At 39.8% G+C, this 22331-nt stretch overlaps 1 protein-coding gene across 1 annotated transcript in view; it reads left to right on the top strand.

The window, feature by feature from the left end:
- The window catches only part of Usp24 (ubiquitin specific peptidase 24), a 145345-nt gene that overhangs the window by 104258 nt on the left and 18756 nt on the right, over nt 1–22331 (top strand). Inside the window, exons 47-63 of the mRNA XM_010610426.1 lie at nt 379–520; nt 726–845; nt 1201–1421; nt 1748–1872; nt 3078–3219; nt 3686–3836; nt 4728–4823; nt 5672–5775; nt 7285–7398; nt 10009–10105; nt 12304–12420; nt 13322–13414; nt 15354–15456; nt 17180–17301; nt 18201–18314; nt 20353–20418; nt 21250–21316. Coding sequence (XP_010608728.1) covers nt 379–520; nt 726–845; nt 1201–1421; nt 1748–1872; nt 3078–3219; nt 3686–3836; nt 4728–4823; nt 5672–5775; nt 7285–7398; nt 10009–10105; nt 12304–12420; nt 13322–13414; nt 15354–15456; nt 17180–17301; nt 18201–18314; nt 20353–20418; nt 21250–21316 — 1994 coding nt within the window. The remainder of the gene's footprint in view (nt 1–378; nt 521–725; nt 846–1200; nt 1422–1747; nt 1873–3077; nt 3220–3685; nt 3837–4727; nt 4824–5671; nt 5776–7284; nt 7399–10008; nt 10106–12303; nt 12421–13321; nt 13415–15353; nt 15457–17179; nt 17302–18200; nt 18315–20352; nt 20419–21249; nt 21317–22331) is intronic.

Below are 22331 nucleotides of genomic sequence, written 5' to 3'. Positions count from 1 at the left end.
CTGGCATGCACAGGGTCCTGAGAACTGGGTTGGGGGTGTCATTTTAAATGATTTTATTATGATGTTACAAATTTTGTATTTGTTGATACATCTCTCAGTGGATTTATAAATATTTAATGGATTAAATATAATGTTTTTGGTTTCTATTTGCAGAATTTATTTTATATGTGGCCCTAAGAAAATATTTGTTGAAATTCATAATTTTAAGCAACTTTAAATTACAACTTGGTATTTTTCTTTGATAGTGTACTTTTAAAAGATTGAGGTATATGTTGATTTCACTGATTGGGAATGTAATTCTGTGTTCAGGTTCATGTATCATAGTAAATAAGTTCAGGAATTTTATATTCATGGGTTTTTCTCTCATTTCCTAATCAGGTATGAGCGTGAGGAAGCTTTCATGGCACTCAATCTAGGAGTTACTTCTTGTCAGAGTCTGGAAATTTCTTTGGACCAGTTTGTTAGAGGAGAAGTTCTAGAAGGAAGTAATGCATACTACTGTGAAAAATGTAAAGAAAAGGTATTACATTTGCCTGTTTTAAAAAACAAGCTTAATTTGTTGTTCATGTACCATGTCTTTATTTTATGTAAAATCCGTATTAAGGTCCTGTTTGCTATTTCCATTAGATAGGATCGTTACTTGTTTTAAATGGATGGGAATTTTTTACTAATTATTTGCTGTTTTGTTTTTTCCATCAACATAATTGTTTTTGGCTTTTCTTTAGAGAATAACAGTGAAAAGGACCTGCATTAAGTCTTTACCTAGTGTGTTAGTCATTCACCTGATGAGATTTGGATTTGACTGGGAAAGCGGACGCTCCATTAAATATGATGAACAAATAAGGGTAATTTTTTTCCTTCCTAAAGCCTCCCAACATTCCCTCACTGCCTCTGTCCTCTCTTCTGTTTTCACATTCTGTTTGCCCATGAAACATATCATTAGGAGTTCACAGCCATTGCCTTGCAAAGCTAGTAGTACTGGAGCATTTACTTTCTGGAAGCCACCCTAGTGATGGCTGTGCGGTGCAGTATTTTCTGTAAGATTCGGAGTAGCAGCTACTTGTACTTGCCCAGACTCAGCCTGTCTGGGATGCTACACTGAATCAGTTAACTGTGAAAACAGCCTTTTATTAAAGTAGCTGATTTAATTGGGTATGCTGTCTGTTCCTAGTCACTACAGTGGTCCTTTTCCTTTTACAGTTTCCCTGGATGCTAAACATGGAGCCCTACACAGTTTCAGGAATGGCTCGCCAGGATTCATCCTCTGAAGTTGGTGAAAATGGCAGAAGTATGGATCAGGGAGGTGGAGGATCCCCACGGAAGAAAGTTGCCCTTACAGAAAACTATGAACTTGTCGGTGTCATTGTGCACAGTGGGCAGGCACACGCAGGCCACTACTATTCTTTCATTAAGGACAGGCGGTAAGGGTTTCTTAACACAGTCCTCGCTCCCTCTCTGACCTCCCGGGGGTCCCCTCTGCTTTCTCTGCCCCACTTCACAATCCACACTCATAACAGTGATGGATTATTCTTCATTCTTTCTTCATTTTCAATTTTTAAGGCTTTCTGGAACTTTTTAGCTTTTCAATTTGAAAACTTGCTTCAGAAACTAAAATTGCTACTGCTAAATTTTTCATAAATATTTAAAATGCTAATGACTTGCTTTAAATGTAGATGATACATAGAGATAAACACGTGAAGGGGATGTTTGGTGTTTTACCTTATCATATTTGCTCTCTGGGCCCTAGGGGGTGTGGAAAAGGAAAGTGGTATAAATTTAATGACACAGTTATAGAAGAATTTGATCTAAACGATGAGACTCTGGAGTATGAATGCTTTGGAGGAGAATATAGACCAAAAGTTTACGATCAAAGTAAGTATTTACCATTGGATATTTTCTACTAATTTTTAATATGCAGTTTTCTATCAAGTTGGAAGCAACATTTTTTATGTAAAAATACATTTTGTTCCTTTTACGAATGTAGCAGTTCTGTCAACAGAACCAGAAATTCTTTGACAGCCAGAATGAAAATGTTCAAGCTGCAGCAGACTAGGGGAGGGAAGAAAGGCTCAAAGTACATTGCACAGGTGCATGAGAAGTCCAGAATGAAACCCACTAGTCTATATAACTTAATATACACTAATAAAACAATTAACTTTAACTTTTTTTTAAAGAATTCATTTACAAATTGAAAAAAAAACATTCAAGCTACTTATAAAAATGTTTTCACATACAGGATTTAGAGTAAGGAGGATGAAATAAATTCAGAGAAAAGAGGATAAATAAGAATTTTACCCTAAAAATAGTTTCAGGGGAAGTAGTTGTCCACTGAAGTTTTCAGATTTCCTTTTTACATATATAGAAATAGATTAATTAGAAAAGACACTTCTAAAAACTATACTTTTAACTCTATATTTATTAGGCAGTACAGTTAAGCAGTCTTTCCCCCGTAGTGCCCCCTCTGCCCCCAGGAAAGTGTATGAGGAGGACATTACAAAACTCAGTCCGCATTTAATCTTTGGAAAGAACATTTTTCAGTCCTTTGTATTTGGAAACCTGATTTTGAAACCTTGGAGGAGCCATTCTAAATTTCTACCTGCAGTAGATGAGCTGTGTTAGACTTTGCTGTGTTCCATGTGGTCACATACATATAGTACCTGGTGGACCCTCTGAGGGCTGAATCTCAGAGCACTACCAAAATTGACCTGGATTTGGCCGTCTTTGCAGAAATGGTTAAATAAGGACAATTATGATTCCATCCTATATCACAGATCATATTTTTTAATGTTGCTTGCCTTTTGCTTATTTGGATTCCCCTGGATATTTGCCTTCTTTCCCTTACTTCCTAGCCCATCTCACCTCCCAAGAACGTGATCTAATTCCAGTCCAAGAACTGGAGCAATCCTGCCTTCTATTCTAAACAATACTATAAAAAGAACCGTATTTTACTTACACTTTGTGTTTAACAAATTTAGTACATAATTCCTTGCTGGGTTTATGGGTTCTTCGCTTTAGACAGTCAGGAAAACCTTTTTTTATTTACAAAGACATTTTTTGTGTGTGTTACCATAAAACAGCAAACCCTTACACTGACGTGCGTCGAAGATACTGGAACGCCTATATGCTGTTCTACCAAAGGGTATCTGATCAAAACTCTCCAGTGTTGCCAAAGAAAAGTCGAGTCAGCGTTGTCAGGCAGGAAGCTGAGGATCTCTCTCTGTAAGTTCTCTTCTGTGTCATTTACCTTGTGATTTCAGTAGGTGATACTGTGATCGTTGAGAATGTAAAGAAAATTAGCTAAGCTAGGGAATGTTCTGGCAAGTATTCTAAAAAGAAAATAAATAATCCCTTTTCTTTTACATTGCTGCCTATACATTATTTCTTGGCAAGAAGTTATTTTGTGTCTAGAAACATACATCTTATTTCATTCCAGAATTGAGATTTTTAAAACATTTTGGTAGCATTTATTGATCACATTTTGTCCAAAAAATGTCACTGCATTGACACTGTCAGGAAGTTGTATTTATAAGGTCCTCTTGTGAGCAAATTTGCCTTTTTATATATAGAATTAGGAAAGTATACAATTCATGTATAATTCTGGAATGCTGTCTACAAGTTGGCCAATTTCAGTAACTCCTAAAACAAAACCACTTAATCCTAGACAGCTTCTGTTTCCATCTCTCAGGTCAGCTCCGTCTTCACCAGAAATTTCACCTCAGTCATCTCCTCGGCCCCATCGGCCTAACAATGACCGACTCTCTATTCTGACCAAACTGGTTAAAAAAGGCGAGAAAAAAGGACTGTTTGTGGAGAAAATGCCTGCTCGAATATACCAGGTAAGAACTACAGAAACAGTGCTAAGATGAAAGTCTTATAGATAAATTGTGTAGGTCCAGAGTCTTCCTTGCTTTTTCTCAATTCATTATACCTCATGTGCCACCTTCACAATCTCACTTGTCTCATAAAGCTTTTGTGCCAGGTCACAGTGGCAATAGATTGACGTATGAACATACATGTGAGTCACACTCAGGATTGCTCAGCACTGTCCCTGGGTATAGAAGCATTGTTGAAATTAGCTTATTTTAATCCGGAGAGAAAATCCAAGTTAATGATTATAAAACTACTGTGACAGGGATGACATTATTTATTGCTCTGTGCTACAGACTTTAAATAAAAATCTAATTTTTAGAACACTTGTAGAGTGGCAAGTTTCACTCCCATTTTTCAGAAGGAAAAACTGAGACTCAGAAAAGTGGGAATGGTTTGACAATGTCATAAAGCAAGGATTTACATTCAGAACTATGCAGCTACCCAGTCCAGAATTTTTTCACTAAGTAACCAAAGCTAAATAGCCAGAATTTAAGAAAAATGTACAATCTTTTATTAAGAAAGAAAATTGGACCATTTGACCCAGGGAGAGTCACAGATCCTTGGGAAAGCCCTGACCCTTTCCACCCCGAGTGTCAGGTTTGAATGTCTTACCTTGCACATGGTGCTTTCCCACATTTCTTGAGTTTGTTAATAAAAGATTGTTCACCTTTCTGCAGCTTCTTACATTTGAAAGGAAGATTTTTCCCTTTAATTTTTTCAAAATTCAAAGCTTATAATAAAATTACTACCTATAATTCAGTTTTTATAAACCCTTTCCTAAACATTTTAGTAAAAACATCCACATGCTGACTGTTTTACCTTGTTTCTTAAAAATAATTACTAATTTTCTTTCGTAGATGGTGAGAGATGAAAACCTCAAGTTTATGAAGAATAGAGATGTGTACAGTAGTGATTATTTCAGTTTTGTTTTGTCTTTAGCTTCATTGAATGCTGTAAGTAGCTGGTTGTATTGTTACTTTTAAAAGTGAGGATTACAGTTGAATACTTTTTAGCTAATGCATTCAGTGACATCCTCTATCGTAGTTGTTAGCATTCAGGTTAAATGCAAAAAAACTTCCAATAAATGTGTTACCTGCTGGGTGACATTAACAGTGAAGGCAGCCTATTGTCAGTGGGTGTGAGTTTCCTCATGCAGTACTCACTTTTTAAAGTGCCCTTGTTTAGGTTTTGTAAAGAATCCAAGAGTGACTATGAAATCGAATAGCCATAGGTTCATATCAGTGGATACTGAGATACTGAGCTTTGTAAAGATGAATTGTTTCTGATTTGTAATCACATGTTGTTAAACTCAAGATTAACTTTCAAATACTTCCTTTTCTTTTGTACCATTATTAGAATCTGCCAAAAGGGGGAAATTTTGTTGCTGGTTTCTTGATTACTTTAATATCCTGTGGCTTATAGGCTCTATTTTAATACTTTAATTCTTAAACGTAGAGGATATTTTCTCTTAAGCCTTTTAGGGTTTTTTGTTTTTGTTGGTTTTTTGAGGCAGGGTCTCAGTATGTAGTTGAGACTGACCTGGAACTCACTGTGTAGCCCAGGCTGGTCTTGAACTCACAGCGATCCTCCTGCCTCAGCCTCCCGAGTGCTGGTATTACAGGCATGCGCCACCACGCCTGGCCTCTTAAGCCTTTTAAAAATTGAAATGGAATATTTTCTATAATGAAATGGCCAGATTTTTCTTATTGTTTAACATCTCTCTGTATGTCATTAGTCAGTTCATAAGTAATGTGTAAAGCTTCTGTGAAAAAGCAAGTTCCATCTTTTTTCTCCCTCTTAGACTAAATTAAAGCATCCATATTATCCTTGCATGGCAAAGGTGAGCTTGCAACTTGCTATTCAGTTCCTTTTCCAAACTTACCTACGGACAAAGAAAAAACTCAGGTATGTTTTGGTAGTATTTTGTGACAAAAGGTGCAGTTTACAAATTCTACTTTTAAAAATACTCTAAAGGCGACTCCCTAGTATAGTGAGATGGCCAAGACATGGTCTCTCAGAAATATTTAATCTAATGGGAAGGATAGGTAAAAACAGAAAGAACTGATCAAGACATAAATGAGTACATCTTTGGGAACTGGACAAAACAGATGCAGATGCAGAGATTAGGGTAACATTTAAAGGAAGGCATTGGTGTTCTCTGAGTTATTTTGAAAAGCAAAAGGGGAAACACAGAGGGATCATTCCAGGCACGAGGAAAGAGGCTGAGTAGCAGACAGAGACACCTGGGAAATAGTGAATGACTAGAGCTGCACTCTTGTAAGGGACTCCGTGAGCAGAGACCAGATACCTGGGTTGGAGCCTTTGAAGGGACCAGAGTGCCAGCGGAGGGAGCTTAGGATTTGTTCAGTGAGAGATCACAAGGGGTTTTGACCTGGAGCACAGTTAATGATGTGCATGGATTGCATCTTAACTAGGCACTAGTTTTTATCTCCAGCACCCGGCCCACAGGTTCTGGGTAAACAGCTGTTCTGTGAGCAAATGAGTGACAGAGAAGGAGAGTGGAGCAGTTTGTGAGTTGTACCTAAAGGCAAGACGGGATGAGGAGACCAGTGAGCTTCCCATGGGTCACTGAGTTCTTAGTCTTTAGTCTCTTATCCATGGTTGGGGCAGGGGGCGAGGGAAAGATTCTGCACTCACAAACTTGAGAACACTAATCTCTTGGCAGCTTCATTTTTATGTGTAATAACCAGTTGCACATTGAATGATCTGGCTTTATTATGTGATTGAAAAAGAAGACAGAATGTGCTCCTTTAATGTCTGCATAGGATTAACTAGGGAAGTTTAACTGGTTACTTTTATTCATGAAATATGTGTGTGATATCTACACATTACAATCTATTCCCTGATGTTTTAACATATAGTCACCTTTTTTCTGTCTAAATATTTATATTCCATAAAGTGGGATATTAATAGTTGTAGCAATATAGTATAAAAATGTTGATGTGATCATTTCATGTGAATTAATTGTGCCAGACAAGAAAAATTGTTTGATGAAGATAAAGAGTTAAAAACTGAAGTCAAAAATTTAAGCTTCTTTATATATTTTTGTCTGAGGACTGGAGGGAAGAAAACAGTCACATAGGTAACCCTGAAAGGATGGAAAGAAAAACCTTCTGGGTATACTGAGCCATGGAAGTAGGTTGTTAGTGAATTTTCTTTTTTCTTTTTTCTTTTTTTTTTTTTTTTTTTTTTTTTTTTTTTTGTTATCAGGGATTGAACTCGGGACCCTGCACTTGTGAGGCAGGCAGTGGAACTGCTGAGCTAAATCCCCAGTCCATAGTTAGTGAATATTTAGCTCACCCTCCACCCTGCCCCTGATGGACAGGCAGACAGTGGGAGGGCACTGTGGGGTTGTTTGCTCAGCCTTAACATCCCTCTTTGCTTTGTAAAAAGGGTTGACACTGAAGAATGGATTGCTACTATCGAAGCATTACTTTCAAAAAGTTTTGATGCTTGCCAGTGGCTTGTTGAATATTTTATTAGTTCTGAAGGACGGGAGTTAATAAAGTAAGTATCAAGATCTTTTAATTAAAGAAATCTCTATTATGACTTAAAAATGTCTCAGCTTGAAGTTCCCTTTCTGATTGGAGTCCATTTCCAGTTCCCTTTGCTGAAGCAGTGAGGGGGTTACTCGGGCCACTCCAGTCATCTCTGCTGGGCTAGATTCAGGCCACATTTCAGTGTGTGTGAGAACGTGTGAGGCAGATGGCCCGGGTGCTCTTGGGCTCAAGGGGACCCTCAGTCTATGACAGATGACTGAGGCTACTACACTGTCCACTTACTATCTATGTTTGAGTTCTGGCTAAAAGTTATTTTTTTCAGACATCTACTGAAAGTACATTAATTGATAGTACTTTACCCATGTACTTATGATTTTCTTTTTTTCTGATACCGGGGCTCAAACTCAGGACCTTGCACATGAGAGGCATGCACGGTGCTACGACTGAGCTAAATCCCTGGCTCGTGCATCTATGATTTTAAAGAGTAATTTACCTTTTCTGGTAAGAATTCACAATGCTCCAGACACTATGAGTGTTCACATTTTATTCCAGCCATCCTCATGCATCCCAGCCTCACTTTTCCTTGGGGAGTTCAGCAGTCTTACGGACAGCACAGCAAATACCTCACGTCGTGAGGTGGAGTTCTGTCCCTCTGCCTCAGTTTTCAGCTTCTCTTGTTAACTCACTGCACTTCCCGAGGTGTACTTTTTGAAAGAAATTAAATTACTTTACTTCTCTGCTGTAGAATTCTTCAGTAGATTCCCACTGCACTGTGATAAAGTCTAAAATTTTCACTGTAATCCAGAAGACTTTACTAGGTCTAGTCTTTGTTCTTCCAGGCTTACCTTATGTTACTTCCTAGCTTATCAAGATTTGGCCTTCTTGGCTTATTGGTTCACAGAACATGCTGAGCTTTTTCTGCTGCCTAAAGCCTCTTGCACCTGTTACTCCTTCTATCTGGAGCTTTGTTCTCTCCCTTCTGTGTAGTAAGTGCCTTCTGCTCTATGAGATGTTGAGTAGCCCTTCCAGAAGTTTTTTAGATTGTGCAACCAGAAATTTTTCAGATTATTTTAGATTTTGGAATATTTGTATACACATAGCCCAAAAGTAATTTTATGCAATATTGTTAATCATTTTGTGCCTGAAATAAATAGTTCCATGGTGTGGAATTTTTCACTATGGCATCATATTGGCACTAAAAAATTTCAGATTCTATAGCATTTTGTTTTAAGGGTGCTCGACCTGTACTGATATTAGTAACTGTAGACATTAGCAGGATGCTTGGTGCAGGGGCTCCTCCCCATTACCCCAGTTCTGAGGAAGAATGAGGGAGGAAGGGCACAAGACCCTGCCTCAGAAAGTAAAAGGGCTAGAGGTACAGCTCAGTTTTAGAATGCCCCTGGATTTCTTCCCCAGTATCACCAAGAAGAAGAGCAGGCTGGTGGTGTCTGTTACATCAGCACCTCAGTATACTACTGCTTTTAAGCAGTTTTTAAATGTAGTTATAAATATTTCTTACAAATTGATCTAAAGAAAATAAAACTACTATTGTGAAGGGTAGTTCACATATGCATTCCCCACCACTAGGTTTTGAAACCAGGACCTCACACTCTAGTGCTGAGCTACAGCCCAGCTCCTTTCCATTTTGATACAAGTTCTCAGTTCCTCAGGCTGGCCATCAATGGGATCCTCCTGCCTCAGCCTTCCAAGTAGCTAGGATTACAGGCATGCACCAGCCCTTTTTTTTTTTTTTTTTTTTTCTATACCAGGGATTAAACTCAGGACCTTGTGCCTGCAAGGCAGGTGTAGCACCACTGAGCTAAATCCCAGGCCCTGGAAACTTTTAAATGTATAAAAAACTACACAGAATAATGAATTCTTGTGTACCCATATACCTACCAGCTGAAGTTGTCAACGTTTTTCTGGTCTTGCCCAATTCTCACACATATGAACACTAACGTAATGCATTTTCCTGCTCTATTTTAAATTAAATTTCAGTATACATAAGATTCATAAATGTTTCGGCATGTGTTCTGTTAGGTAAAGTTGTAAAAATACATAAACAATTTATCATCACATCGGGCAGAATTACTAATGCCTTTATATTATCTTATACTCTCCACATTCGGATTTCCCCAGACCTCTGAGAGAGTATCATTTTGCCATCAGGTTTGTACAGATCCAGATCCAGTGAGGTCCACACTGGCCTGTGTTTCCACTCATCGGAACTCCTTTGCCCACCACCCCTTTCTTTATCCTCCCATTTTTGGGGCAAGGAGATGGGACTCGCTGCAGTCTGGACCTGTCTGCGTTCTCTCAGTGTGCAGTGCTGTGATAGGAACTGTACCCAAATGAGCCACAGGAGAGTGTTTCAGGAGTACTTGTGTTCTTTGAAATGTCTTCCCATTGCCGGGTAGACCCTCGTCTGTCTGGCACAGGCAGCACCAGCAAGGCTGACCAGAGATAGAGGCCCTCGGGATTCCCACCTGCCTGTGGGTGAGCACCAAAGCGCTCAAGAGATGTGAGCTCACACCTCTGCACTGCAGTGCTGCTTGGCTGGCAGGTTGGGGTTACGGGCTGCTGTTGTTTTTCACGTCCTATTTCCCCTTTATCGTAGGATTTTCTTATTGGAGTGCAGCGTGAGAGAAGTACGAGTTGCTGTGGCCACCATTCTGGAGAAAACCTTAGACAGTGCCTTGTTTTATCAAGATAAGGTCAGTCTCGCTTTTAAAATTGTGTCTACACATTCTGCTCTCACTAGATGTTCACAATTGCACATAATGTGAAAGACAGCCTAATGTTAGCATTCAGGTGTCCTGCCACATACATTGCACCTCCTGTAAATGAAGTACATCAGAGAAAAGGGTATTCTGACCCCTCTTCCAGTTCAGAAACCAGGGCAGGCGAGGGAGGGGGTCAGGTCTGGGCTGCTTCAGGGTTTTCTCTCCAGAGCACCCTGTTCAAAATCCCCTGTCAAGAGCTAGTGCTGGGTCTCAGAACTGAGACCGGCTTGAGTCTAGACCCTCTGGTCGGTATCTTCTGCACCGCTGTGGCATTCTTTTTCCTCATTCACTGTTTTCCATACCTAAACCTGCGGTTGACAGCCAGATCAAATAGTACTGTTTGTCTAAGGAACTGGCCAGAGCAGTAACTTCCTGGGTCTCTGTTATTCCTTAAGCTTTGTTTCTGTTCCTCTGAAATTTTTTTCTTCTTTCTAACCCTGTTTTTTGCAGTATATTCTCTGGTTCACAATTCCACATATACAAAAGTTAAAATAAATTGGTGTTTATTCCCATCTTTGGTCCCCAGAGATTTTAAGTCTTAAGGAAATGAGTGGCATATACCATAAATCTGATTAGTCATCTGTTATTAAGTCCTAGCAAACACAGAATTAGTCCCAACTTTGCTGTTTCAAACAGCTGACACTATATGGAAAACTTTGAAAAATGTTTTCAGAACAAATTGGCTGGAGGAAGTGTCTCATTCAACTAAATACAAATCTATGAATTGCTGCTTCAATATTAGGTGTTAGCTTTGCTGTACAACCTTGAGCAAATCCTTTGAGGAGGGTGCTGATACAGATTCAGTGCTTGGTGCCAAGTATTTATACCTGCGGCATTGCAGGACTCGGTACACTGTTAGACTAGACAAGCTCGGAAGCTTTATTCAGTCTAGAATGAGCAGGAGCTAGGAAAGACTTCTCTCTGCTCCAGGAAGCAAACAGTTAAGATTTACTATAAGGCAGTGGTTTTCCATTAGCTTAATGGCAGAGCCATTTTTCAAGCCTTACCTGGACACAGAATATTCTTAAGCCTTTGGGAACTGTTTAGCACAGTTTGAATACCATTGCTCTAAGATTCTCCTGCGGAGTTCGCTAAGCTGCATCAAGAATCTTTAACATAAAGACCATCTCTCTCTCCTCCTTCCTCCCCTGAATCAACCCAAACAAAGGAAAAAGGTAGAGCTAGTTCAGTCTCCCTGTAGGTGGGGTCAGGCATTGCAGCCCACCACCCTCTAAGGGCGGTCAGCAGGTGGTAGGAAGGGAGGGGAGCCATTGCCTAAGGAAATTCTGTTTCATACCCATTTCATCCCAGTTCATGTAATTCGTGTTGATTTTTCTCCATAATGAAAATGCCTCTTGCCACCCATTTTATACTTCACTTACTGAAAAATGAAGGGCTGTATAAATGCTAAATTTTACTGTATTTATAATGGGTATGACAGGATGGATGGGAGCATTTCAGAAGTCTTTGGAGGAATGAATTAATGAGAGTAGGAAGCCTGGTCTTGATATTCAGCTCACAAGTGAATTTCTGAGGCCTTGTCAAAAAACACTTGGGGTGGGAGGGAAAGAAGGAGCAATGTCATAACCAAAATGGTTTCTAAACAAATAAAATGTTTTTCAAAGCTTTCCATGAGGCGTCAGCGGGCTTCCAAGTAAGTTCCCAGTTGAGTTGGTATTGCCGTGTCATCCTGTCAGGCTGTTGCTCTCCATTTGCTCCATTGGCTTGGTTTCCAGCCCCTCTGCCTGTGTCTGTGTTTTTATTCTTTGCATCTGTGACCATGTGAAGAAGCAGCATAGTGGAGGGGAGGGATGCAGAAGTTCTTCCTCCCAGAATGCCCAGCTGTTTAAGAGAGGGAGGAATTCACTCTGGAGAAATGTGACTTAGGCAGTACAGTTGTAGGAAATATAGGAAACAAGTAGGCTTTTCTGTATTACCATAGAACCAATCTTTCCCTGGATGGTAAAACTAATAATTCTGTTTCTGTTCTCCAAAGCATAAATCCATCTGAATATGAGACTGGTTGTATCAATTTCCTTTTGTTTTTATGGTGGTTTACTTCAGAGTAATCCTGTTATAGTCATCTTACACCCTTTTTCTTTGTGTAATTTCCTCTTTCTTCTAAGCAGTTAAAAAGCCTTCATCAGTTACTGGAAGTACTACTTGCCCTTCTGGATAAAGATGTCCCAGAAAATTGCAAAAACTGTGCTCAGTACTTTTTCCTGTTCAACACCTTTGTGCAAAAGGTAAAAAGTTTTTTTTCTAACATCGTTTTCTCATATAGCATATTTATTATCTAAAGAAGTTTTATACATGGAAAAATTTTAGACTGGTCATTATATGTTTTATGTGATAAGGCTTGGTGAGTGTTTTATCTTAGAAAATCTAAATTAATGAGTTAGAGTACTTATAAGAATTCTGAACCAAGACCTGTCATGTAAAGGTGCACGATCCCAATAATGAATATAACTGTACTGTATACCTAAAATGTACCAATAAACTCAATAAAAAGAAAAAAATAATTCTGCACGGGGATGTAGTTCATTGGCACTGTGCCTGACAAGCACAAGGTCTTGAGTTCAATCCCTGGTACCAAAAAAAAAACAATTCTGATGCAGACAGATTCATTCACTCATGGATAGCAGTTGAAGTTTGTTTACGTGGATAAGCCAGACCTATTGGTGTATGCCTATAATTCCAGCTACTTGGGAGGCAGAGGCAGGATCCCAAGTTTAAGCCCAACCTGGTGTCTCAGAATAAAAAATAAAAAGGGCTAGGGTTGTAGCTCAGCGGTAGAGCGCCTCTGGCTTTAATTTCCAGTACCACAGACAAATAACAAGAAAAGCAGTGTGTTTGGTAACCATTGTGAAGCAGCAGGAGACTCAGATTTATTTATATTAGATTTTAACAAAGGGGTAGAGGGGTTGGAGGGAGGACAGGGAATGGGGAAAAAGTAAGAACCAAGATAGATTATGTAAAGGTACAAATTTCCAGGGATGAATGTCATTATATTGTATACCTAAATTGTACCAATAAAAATAATTCGTAAATAAATCGATAGAACCTGTAAAAGTTCTTATGTGGCTGTCTTTTTAAAACAAGTGTTTGGCTAGAATGTGACTTGTCATCTTCCATGTCTTGTGACAGCAGGGGATTAGAGCCGGAGATCTTCTCCTGCAGCACTCGGCACTGAGACACATGATCAGCTTCCTCCTCGGGGCCAGTCGGCAGAACAACCAGGTAAGGACGCAGCTGTCCCCAGCAGGGTGGCCTACGATTCCACTTCGGTTCTTCTCACTTTCATAAGAGTCCAAGTACAAGTAGTATCTGGGCTTTAAAGTTAAATTGGAAGTCAGTTAATTTTAAACTTAATAGAATTTGAGACTAACATGTGATAGCCCATGGCAGTTACTGGCTGGAGTATCAGTCACCATGTGGAGTGTGAGTGCCACAGAAGGGAAGGGTGAGTCATAAGGGAGAGGCTGAAGACTTGAAACACGTCAAGGAATAAGGTTTAGGGTCCCTTGCTTCCTCTTGGTGGCTGTGAATTTTTTGGTGGCAGTTGGAATTCACATGAGAAATTGTGGTTATAAACTATATGATGTTACAAACACATATAATACTCTTAGTCAAACAAAAGGCAACTTATTTTATAATAGGCTGGCTATATCCACAAGTGACTTTCCTGATTGAAATTCTTATTTTGGTGTGTTTCTCCATCTACTTTACAGTGATACCTCAGTTGTTGAATGGCTGCAAACTTGAACTCTTCATTACTTACTGGAACAGCAGAGTTTTTTTAAAAAGTCTGCTAAGTGTTCATTAAGTGTTCATAACTTTGCCTAATGGTCAAACTGAAAATCTGACTTGAAAAAAACTGTGTGAGCTGAGTCACACACCACAGACACAAAGGGACAACACTTCCATCTGAGCACCGCTCTCGCCCTGACAACAGTGGTGTTAGTGCATGAAAACATTTGTCATTGTGTACTTTTTTGCACTGTATTTGCATAAAATACAGTAACCATATCTCCAAAGAAAGTTAGTGACGCTAGCAGCAAAGCCAAGAGGAACTATGACAGAGTTAAAGAAAGAAATCATTGCAAAATTTGTTCAAGTCCTGGAAAAATGAATCTATAACTAACTTTTGGACCTCAGAACCAATTATTTGGTTTTTCGTTATTTCTTATGTGAAAAATACATTCAGTTCTTGAACTTTTCAGTGTGAACACAAATCTGGAATGAATTGAATTCGACACCTGAGATATCACTGTATTTCTTTCGTATTATAGAATGTTAGCATGCAGTAATGCTGAGTACAGCTTATAGACAGCCTCTTATGTACCAGCTACCACTGGTCATGTACTGGTGGGACTTTGGACACTCGCAGTTCAGTGATTTCCTCCCCATTCTCAGGCAAGAGCTAAAGCGTAGAGACATTTGACAGTTTGTTCAAGGTCCTAAAGCTAATGTGTTGGTTGAATGGGGGATTCAGACCCAGGGCTGCAGATTTCCAGGCCAGAGCCTTTGGCTGGTGTGCCAGACTCTGCACGGGCAGGTTTTCTTTCTTTGTCACGAGAGACTTGCATCCTGGGCTCCTCAGCTTCCTGCCACATCACCCTACTGTCTTAGTCTTCAACTGCTCAAAACAAGTACTGACACCACAACAGGCTCTGGGTGTTATGTTTTGAGATTTTTTTCTGTTTTCACTTTAAACTCTTTACAGGACTCCATTGACACTGGTGTGTGATTTAAATGCACTGCCAGTCGGCATACATAAAATTAGTGTTACTTTGCGTTTGTGGAACACATTGCTTTTGAAAACATTTTCATTTTTCATGTTTCATTGGGTCCTTGCAGCTGCACATAGGCCATTACATACAGAGTCATGGAGAACACACCCAGTCCCCAGCCTCATGGGTTTTCCCATTTTGCTGAAGTGCAGGCAAGTTGTCTTGCTTGTCATGAACACGCATGGATGGATGGATTGGTTGGTTATAGAACCTGAGTTAATATGTTTCAGTGGAAACCCTTTGAGGTTTTAAACCTGTGGCTTTTTTTATGTTGACCTCTTCTACTACAGGCATTAAATAATTGTCCAATATTTTATGAATGAACAAATTCCACCCACATCCGAGATCTGCACAACACTAATGTGTTCTGTCTTCTCTGGTGCCAGATACGCCGTTGGAGCTCAGCACAAGCACGAGAATTTGGGAATCTGCACAATACAGTGGCGTTACTGGTCTTGCATTCAGATGTCTCTTCCCAGAGGAACGTTGGTGAGCTTTCCCATATCTTCATAAGTCAAACAGGAGGAGACACTGGGTGCGTCTGCATAGGGTGCTGGTGTGCGCAGTTGAATGGACATCACTTGTTTCTTTCCTATCTGGCATCTGAGGATCACTTGAGAGTTTTGTTATAATTCCTACAAAGTTTGCCCTATTTTACTAATTTGTCATAAAAGAAAATGAGTCAGTCACTTACTTGGAATTGTTTTTAACATTTTAAGTATAAAGGCTAATTCAGAGTTCATCCCAATAACTTGAACAATTGATATAATATATAGTGAGAAAAGTGAAGAAGGTATGGGTTGGCATTTCCTAGCTATTTGAACTTGACCAAGCCCCCTGACCTGTTCATATTGGTCCTCAATATGAAATGAAAATAAAATATTAAAAGTATAACTCCCAGGGCCAGGGATTTAGCTCTGCCTCAAGCACAATGTCCTGAGTTCTATCACCAGTACCAAAAAAAAATGTGTATCTTCCTAGGTGTGTGATACGATTGAAATAAAATGCTAAAGAACATTAGTAAAAAGGGGTTTCAAATATAAATTATTAAGATGTAATTTATAGTAAGATAGACCTGGTAGCATTCTCTTATTTTGTCACCAACTAGTAACATGGTCACAAAGACACAAATTGCCCTGCGTGACTATCCAGTGTCCTAGTCTGTGTATACATGTTTTTATACATTCCTAGGCTTTGTTGTGACAATAGCAACAGGGACACAACAGAGCGGCTGTGTTCAGTGTTTTCTGTGTGCTGTTCTTTTATACAGTATTTTAGTCTTGTTTAATCCCCTCCTCAGACCTATAAGAGAAATGATTTCTTTCTGTAGAAGAGCAAAGTAAGAAATAGAGGTTTAGTGGTTTCCCCAAGGTCGAGCAGCTGATAATAACAATGCCCAGGTGTGAATGCAAGCCTCTGATCAAAGGCTGTGATAGAGTTGTTGTCCTCTGGCCGAGGGTGACCCAAAGGCAGAAACTAGAGAAAAATCTCCAAGCATCATTTTGACAGAAAGGTGCATACTGGCTGGCTCTAAAGGGATATTGGGGAATCCCTCATATAGTTAGTTGTAAGGTACAGTTTGCTTCTTAAACTCTGACTCATTCATCTAAAATAACAAAACTTGACCGGGCCTAGTGGCACACGACTGTAGCCCCAGTATGCAGGAGACTGAGCCAGGAGGATTACTGTGAGTTCAAAGCCAACCTGGTCTACATAGTGAGTTTGAGGCTGGTCTGCACTACATAGCAAAACCTTGTCTCAAAAAGTAAAATAACATAACTACTAATTTTGTGAGCTTGGTTTTATGGAAGAAAATTAGAGTCTCTGCGTCCTTTTTCTAGAAGATGAGGTAACCCCTGCTGTATTGGTTGAATATACCATTGTTTGAGGACACTTGAGAAACAAAAATGTCTTGCCCAGTGCCTCTAGTAGAAGCTTTGGGTATTTTTTCATTTACTACTTGTATTTTTACCTCTTTGGAAGATTATCTTGAGTGGAAATCACTAGGGGTGCACAGCTCCACGTGAGGCACCCTTTGAAGGATCTAGGCAAACATTTTGTTTTGCTACAGCCTGACTTCCGCACCAGACTCTGAGGGATGAGGTTGTGAGAATTCAGCATCGTGTGTGTCACATTACCTGTGGGGATGTTTTGTGGAATACCACCAAGTGAGATGGATTTTGTTTTGCATCGTTTCTTTGGTCTCCTAAAGCTCCCGGCGTATTTAAGCAGCGGCCACCTATCAGCATTGCTCCCTCAAGCCCCCTGCTGCCCCTCCATGAGGAAGTGGAAGCCTTGCTGTTCCTGTCAGAAGGGAAGCCTTACTTGTTGGAGGTGTGTACCTATTATGCCTGAGCTCTTCATTTTTTGTTACTTTCTCCTACTTAAGGAAAAATATTTGTTGCCATATTTTACATGTTATTCTGATGAAGAAGAGTACTGTTAGAGAAGGATTCTCTCCTTTGTCTGTGTCAAAATGACATAATTAGGGCAGAGCGTGTATGTAGCTCAGTGGTAGAGCACATGCCTAACATGTAGGAGGCCCTAGGTTTGATCCTCGGCACTGCAGTCAATCAGTCAGTACATAAAGTAGAAGACAAGCTTTCTAGTCTTCTCTTCAGCCAAAACATGGACCAGTTACCCCTCCAGGCCACAGGAGGGGAAGGAGGTAAGGGTACTTGACATGTCAAAGTTACCTCAATATCAGAGGGCTTAGTTCCCGATCTCGTTTGTCCCTGGTTCTGGAAAACTACAACTCTGGCTACAGGTGTGCTTAACCTGGGGTAGTGGGAGTGTGTGGCCTGTCCTGGATGGGCGCCTTCCCTCCCCCAAGCGTCCCTCCTCTAAATCCTGCCTTCCAAAGCCTGATACACATGGCGTGAACCTGCGAACTGTGTACCATACGGCTTTTTAAATTACATCCACAGTGCTGTGCTGCATGTTTTTTTAGTTTTAAGCTTAACGTTATTTTTTTAATCTACCAGTGATTATTTTAGGTCATTTGCCTTTGAAATTTGATCAAAGAGACTCCAGGAAAAAAGTACACATTTGCAATAATGAATTGTATAAGGCCAAACAGACTTAGCCTGTATCTCTCCAGAGTCCTCTAACTAGAAACTCTGTTTTGAGGCAGTGTTCATGTTCTTGAGTTGGAGTAAATTCTGTTAAAGCCAGAGCAGACTAACATTAGCCATGGCAGGGGAGGTGCTCACACATCGGTGTCCACTCACCAGGTCATGTTTGCTCTCCGAGAGCTGACGGGCTCGCTGCTAACCCTCACGGAGATGGTGGTGTACTGCTGTTTCTGCAACGAGCACTTCTCCTTCACCATGCTGCACTTCATTAAGGTACAGCCTCGGTCTGCGGTGACAGTGGGTGGGGTGGCACCCACTGCTTTTCCAGTTGTTAAAGAGGACAGTATATGCTTTGTTTTCTTTTTAATTTAAGAAAGCCTTCATAATCCCATTATTCAGTCATCACCATGTACATTCTTTATCCTTTATATTCATAGATTTTAATATTAGCAGAATTTTGTTAGCTCATAGCTTTGTGTATTTCCACTTCATGTTATAAGTACTATTGTTAAAAGTTATCTGAGGGCCAGGGATTTAGCTCAGTGGCACCACACCTGCCTTGCAAGCTCAAGGTTCATACCCGGTACCAAAAAAAAAAAACTTATCTGCATCTGTTTCATCCTTTTTGTTTTTGTTTTTTGTTTTTTTGTCTTTTGAGACAGGGTCTCACTATGTAGTTGAGACTGACCTGGAACTCACTATGTAGCCCAGGCTCGTCTCGAACTCATAGTGATCCTCCTGTCTCAGCTTCAGTAGTGCTGGGATTACAGGCGTGCACCACCACACCCGGCAGTTTCATCCTTTTGTGTACTGTAATCTACTTAACCTTTTTCTTCCTAGTAATGTATATTCGCATAGGGTTCAGTTTTTAACTAGGTAAGAATAGTATTTTACATTAAATAATAATGCTGTGGTGACGGTTATTATGTAGAATTCTTTTCCATTTTCACAGTTGCTCCTACATAATGTTTTTAGAATGAAAAGTAGGGTTTGCTCACCTTCTGGCATAGTTTGTAATTAGAGGCACTGGTCAGGAAAGTGATCATTAATCACTTGTAATCACTCCTAGTAGACACCAAACACTGTTCCAGAGCATTACATATTTTAACTCGCTGAATTCTCACACAGTTCTCTGAGTAGATACTGCTGTTGTCACCATTTTCTAGTTGTAGAAAGTGAGACATACAGGAGGGAAATTGCTCAGGGTCACACAATTAGTTGATGACAGAGTGGGGCTTTCTACCTGGGTGATTGGCTCTAGGGCCCATCTCCTGGCACTCTCTTACCGCCTTCCTCAGTGTTACTAGGACAGCAGAGTACACAGTATCATTTTTATTGCTTTTTATTCTTAACATGGATTATATATACATTCTCTTTGTGGGAACTTCAAGCATATGCAGATCAGAGTCAGTTTTGACCACTACCGGTCATCTTTGTCCCTCTTCCCCACTCTGCCCCAAGGAGCAACATTGTGGAATGACCATGTTTTCTTCCAAGTGCTTTCTATGGACGCACACTGTATATGCTGGTTTCTCACTGTGCCTTCTTTCCAGCACAGTATTTATAGTGGAGATACATGTCGTGTAAACAACTAGCCAGTGACTATGGCTCACTAGGATGTTTTGCCCTCAGCCTTTGTGTATGTACCTGACAGTGGAGAGTAAGTTCTTCTCTGTGCTGTACACTAATTAAATGACCTTGGGCGTTTCCCTCCTCTGCAAGAACAGCATGTGAGGGTTTGGTAAGGTGTGACATGTGAAGAGCTTACCTTGGAAGTAATGGTGTTACAACACAATGTCCTTTCTCATCATATATTTATTTTTATATATATGTTAATTAAAATGCACAAAAAAGCGTGGATTTTGCTAACCTTTCTTCAGTTAGTGTATACTAGCAGATTTTTCTTTCATTATGTGACTTTTTTGTATACTTGGTTGAAAGCATATTTACCTCAGCATTCTTATTTTCATTATCTTAGCTACACAGCATATTCTAAAAAGCAAAGTACAGTTTGTTTGTATTTTTTAAATCAGGATCTCTTTATTGACTTAAAAGTCTCTCTAACTTCATAGTAAAGCATCATGGAGTGTTGAGCTCCTTAGAGGACCTCAGAAGTTTATTTCAGTTCCTACCATTTCAGTCCCTGTGGCATTTGAGAAAAAACTAAGACCAGAGAGGGGAGGTTGAGTTTCCTAAAGTCAGCCAGGTCTGGTACAATTAGGGTGTGGATCCAGCATTATTGATTACTGCTCCAGTGTAGTTGCCACTGAAAACTTACTGGAATTTTTATGCCTTCAAAAAAATATTTCAGAACCAACTAGAAACTGCTCCACCCCATGAGTTAAAGAACACATTCCAGCTGCTTCATGAGATACTGGTAAGTCATAAATGTTTATTCACATATATAGGTACTCACTAGTTATTTGCGTTTACAGATAAAAGTTATTAGTTCTCTTATTGCTTCATACTTATTCAGTATGCACTTCTGAGTCCTTTTCATGCCAGTCTTGTTCTGTATGCATTACTGAATTAGAGATGAGCAGTAATAAAAATGCCTCCTGGGAACTTGCATTGTGGTGAGAAAGCTGGTGCACAGGTAGGTAGAGTGCAGAGGTGCAAGGAGCCAGTCAGCCTCTCTAAGTGCTTAACCCCAGGATAACCCCACAGGTGAATTGCTGGGTTTATACTTCATCAGATCTTAGACACTTTATTAATTGTATATGTACTAGTAAAATATTTTGAGAGCCATGAAACTGAGATATAATTAATTGTATAAAATGTTTTCTAGTTTCAGAAAGTTGGAAAGCAAAAAAAAAGAAAGAAAAGTTTTAATTAGCAAAATACAGTATTATTAGAAACCGAGACTTAAAGAAGTGGAGTGAGTCGCCACACCCATCCCGGCAGTCCCCACAGCCCTGGCTCTGTGTCAGGCTCCTAAGGAGCTCTGTGACTTGTCATGACTGGAATGACCAGAGGACAGAATGAGAACTGAGTAGAGCTGAGTAAAGAAACCCAGTGCTAAGGCACATGGACTTTTTAAATATATTTAATAGTCATATGTCTTAGTTTAAGTTTGAGGTATGTGGCAGTGACAGAATACCCTTAGTATTGTATTCCATTGTGTAGAATCTAACCTAGTCCCTAGGTACCACTAGCTACAACACAGCTTTCTTCCTTCATTTACCAGAGCTTGCCTCCTTTCTCACAGGTCATTGAAGATCCCATTCAAGTGGAGCGAGTCAAATTTGTGTTTGAGACAGAAAATGGATTACTGGGTAAGAACTCAGGCAGATCCCCCACCCCAGCCTGGATGAGTGACTGGGCTGTTTGAAGTCTGATTAGGAAAAAAAAAGTAAAACTTCAGACTTTGAATTCTATCAAGCACATGAAATATGGCTGGCTATCTTAACCTGTGGTATCAGTACCTGCACTTCAATTTTTTAAATCAGGGCTTTCTTTTTCAGAAGGCTACCTTAGCTTTAATAAGCTATTTATTAGAAAAGGTTTAATTAAAAATACCTTACCTACCTCCCACCATCCCCACCTGTATTTTCAGTATTCAATTACTTTAGATCTTTTACAGTCATGTGCCACTTAACATTCTGTTAGCATTGGATCACATATGTGGTGGTTTAAATAAAATTATTTTGCCTAGTGATGTGGTAGCTGTCTGTATTTGTGAAATTCTTTCTGTCATGTGCCATGGTGACATAATTGCCTAATGATGAATTTTTTTGTAATATATCACCCTCCTTAAACACATGACTAGGCAACCATGTAGCCTCAGTTTTTTAGGCCCTTGCTTTGCAACAGTGTACTCTAGTCGGGACTATGCCCAGCGCTCTAAAAGTTAAAAACTAAACTCATCAAGAGCAGAGACAAGGATTTGGGTTTTTTGTTTTCTTTCAGTTTTTTAGACAAGGTCTCACTGTGTAGTCCAGCCTGTCCTTGAACTCACTGTGTAGCCCAGGCTGCCCTCGAACTTGCAGCAATCCTCCTGCCTCAGCCCCCAACTGCTGGGATTACAGGCATGCTACCATACCCAGCAAGGATTTGTTTTTAAATAAATCCCTAAAATTCAGAGCAGGAAATATTTATTAAACAGAACTACTTACATATTTTTCTTTATCCAACTATTATAACCACTCTTCTCTCAGCAGTATGGTGTATGGAAAACTGAGTACTCAGCCAGTTATATTTAGCTCCTGGCCGGGGATGTGGCTCAGTGAGACTGCACCTGCATGGCAAACACAACGTTCTATTTAATTCCTGGTACCAAAAAAAAAAAAA

Source organism: Fukomys damarensis, unplaced genomic scaffold (assembly GCF_012274545.1).
Source record: "Fukomys damarensis isolate Sample0158 unplaced genomic scaffold, DMR_v1.0_HiC HiC_scaffold_23, whole genome shotgun sequence".
Lineage (NCBI taxonomy): Eukaryota > Metazoa > Chordata > Mammalia > Rodentia > Bathyergidae > Fukomys > Fukomys damarensis.
Note: the sequence above shows the minus strand (reverse complement) of the source record. Positions and strands in the feature narration are given on the sequence as shown.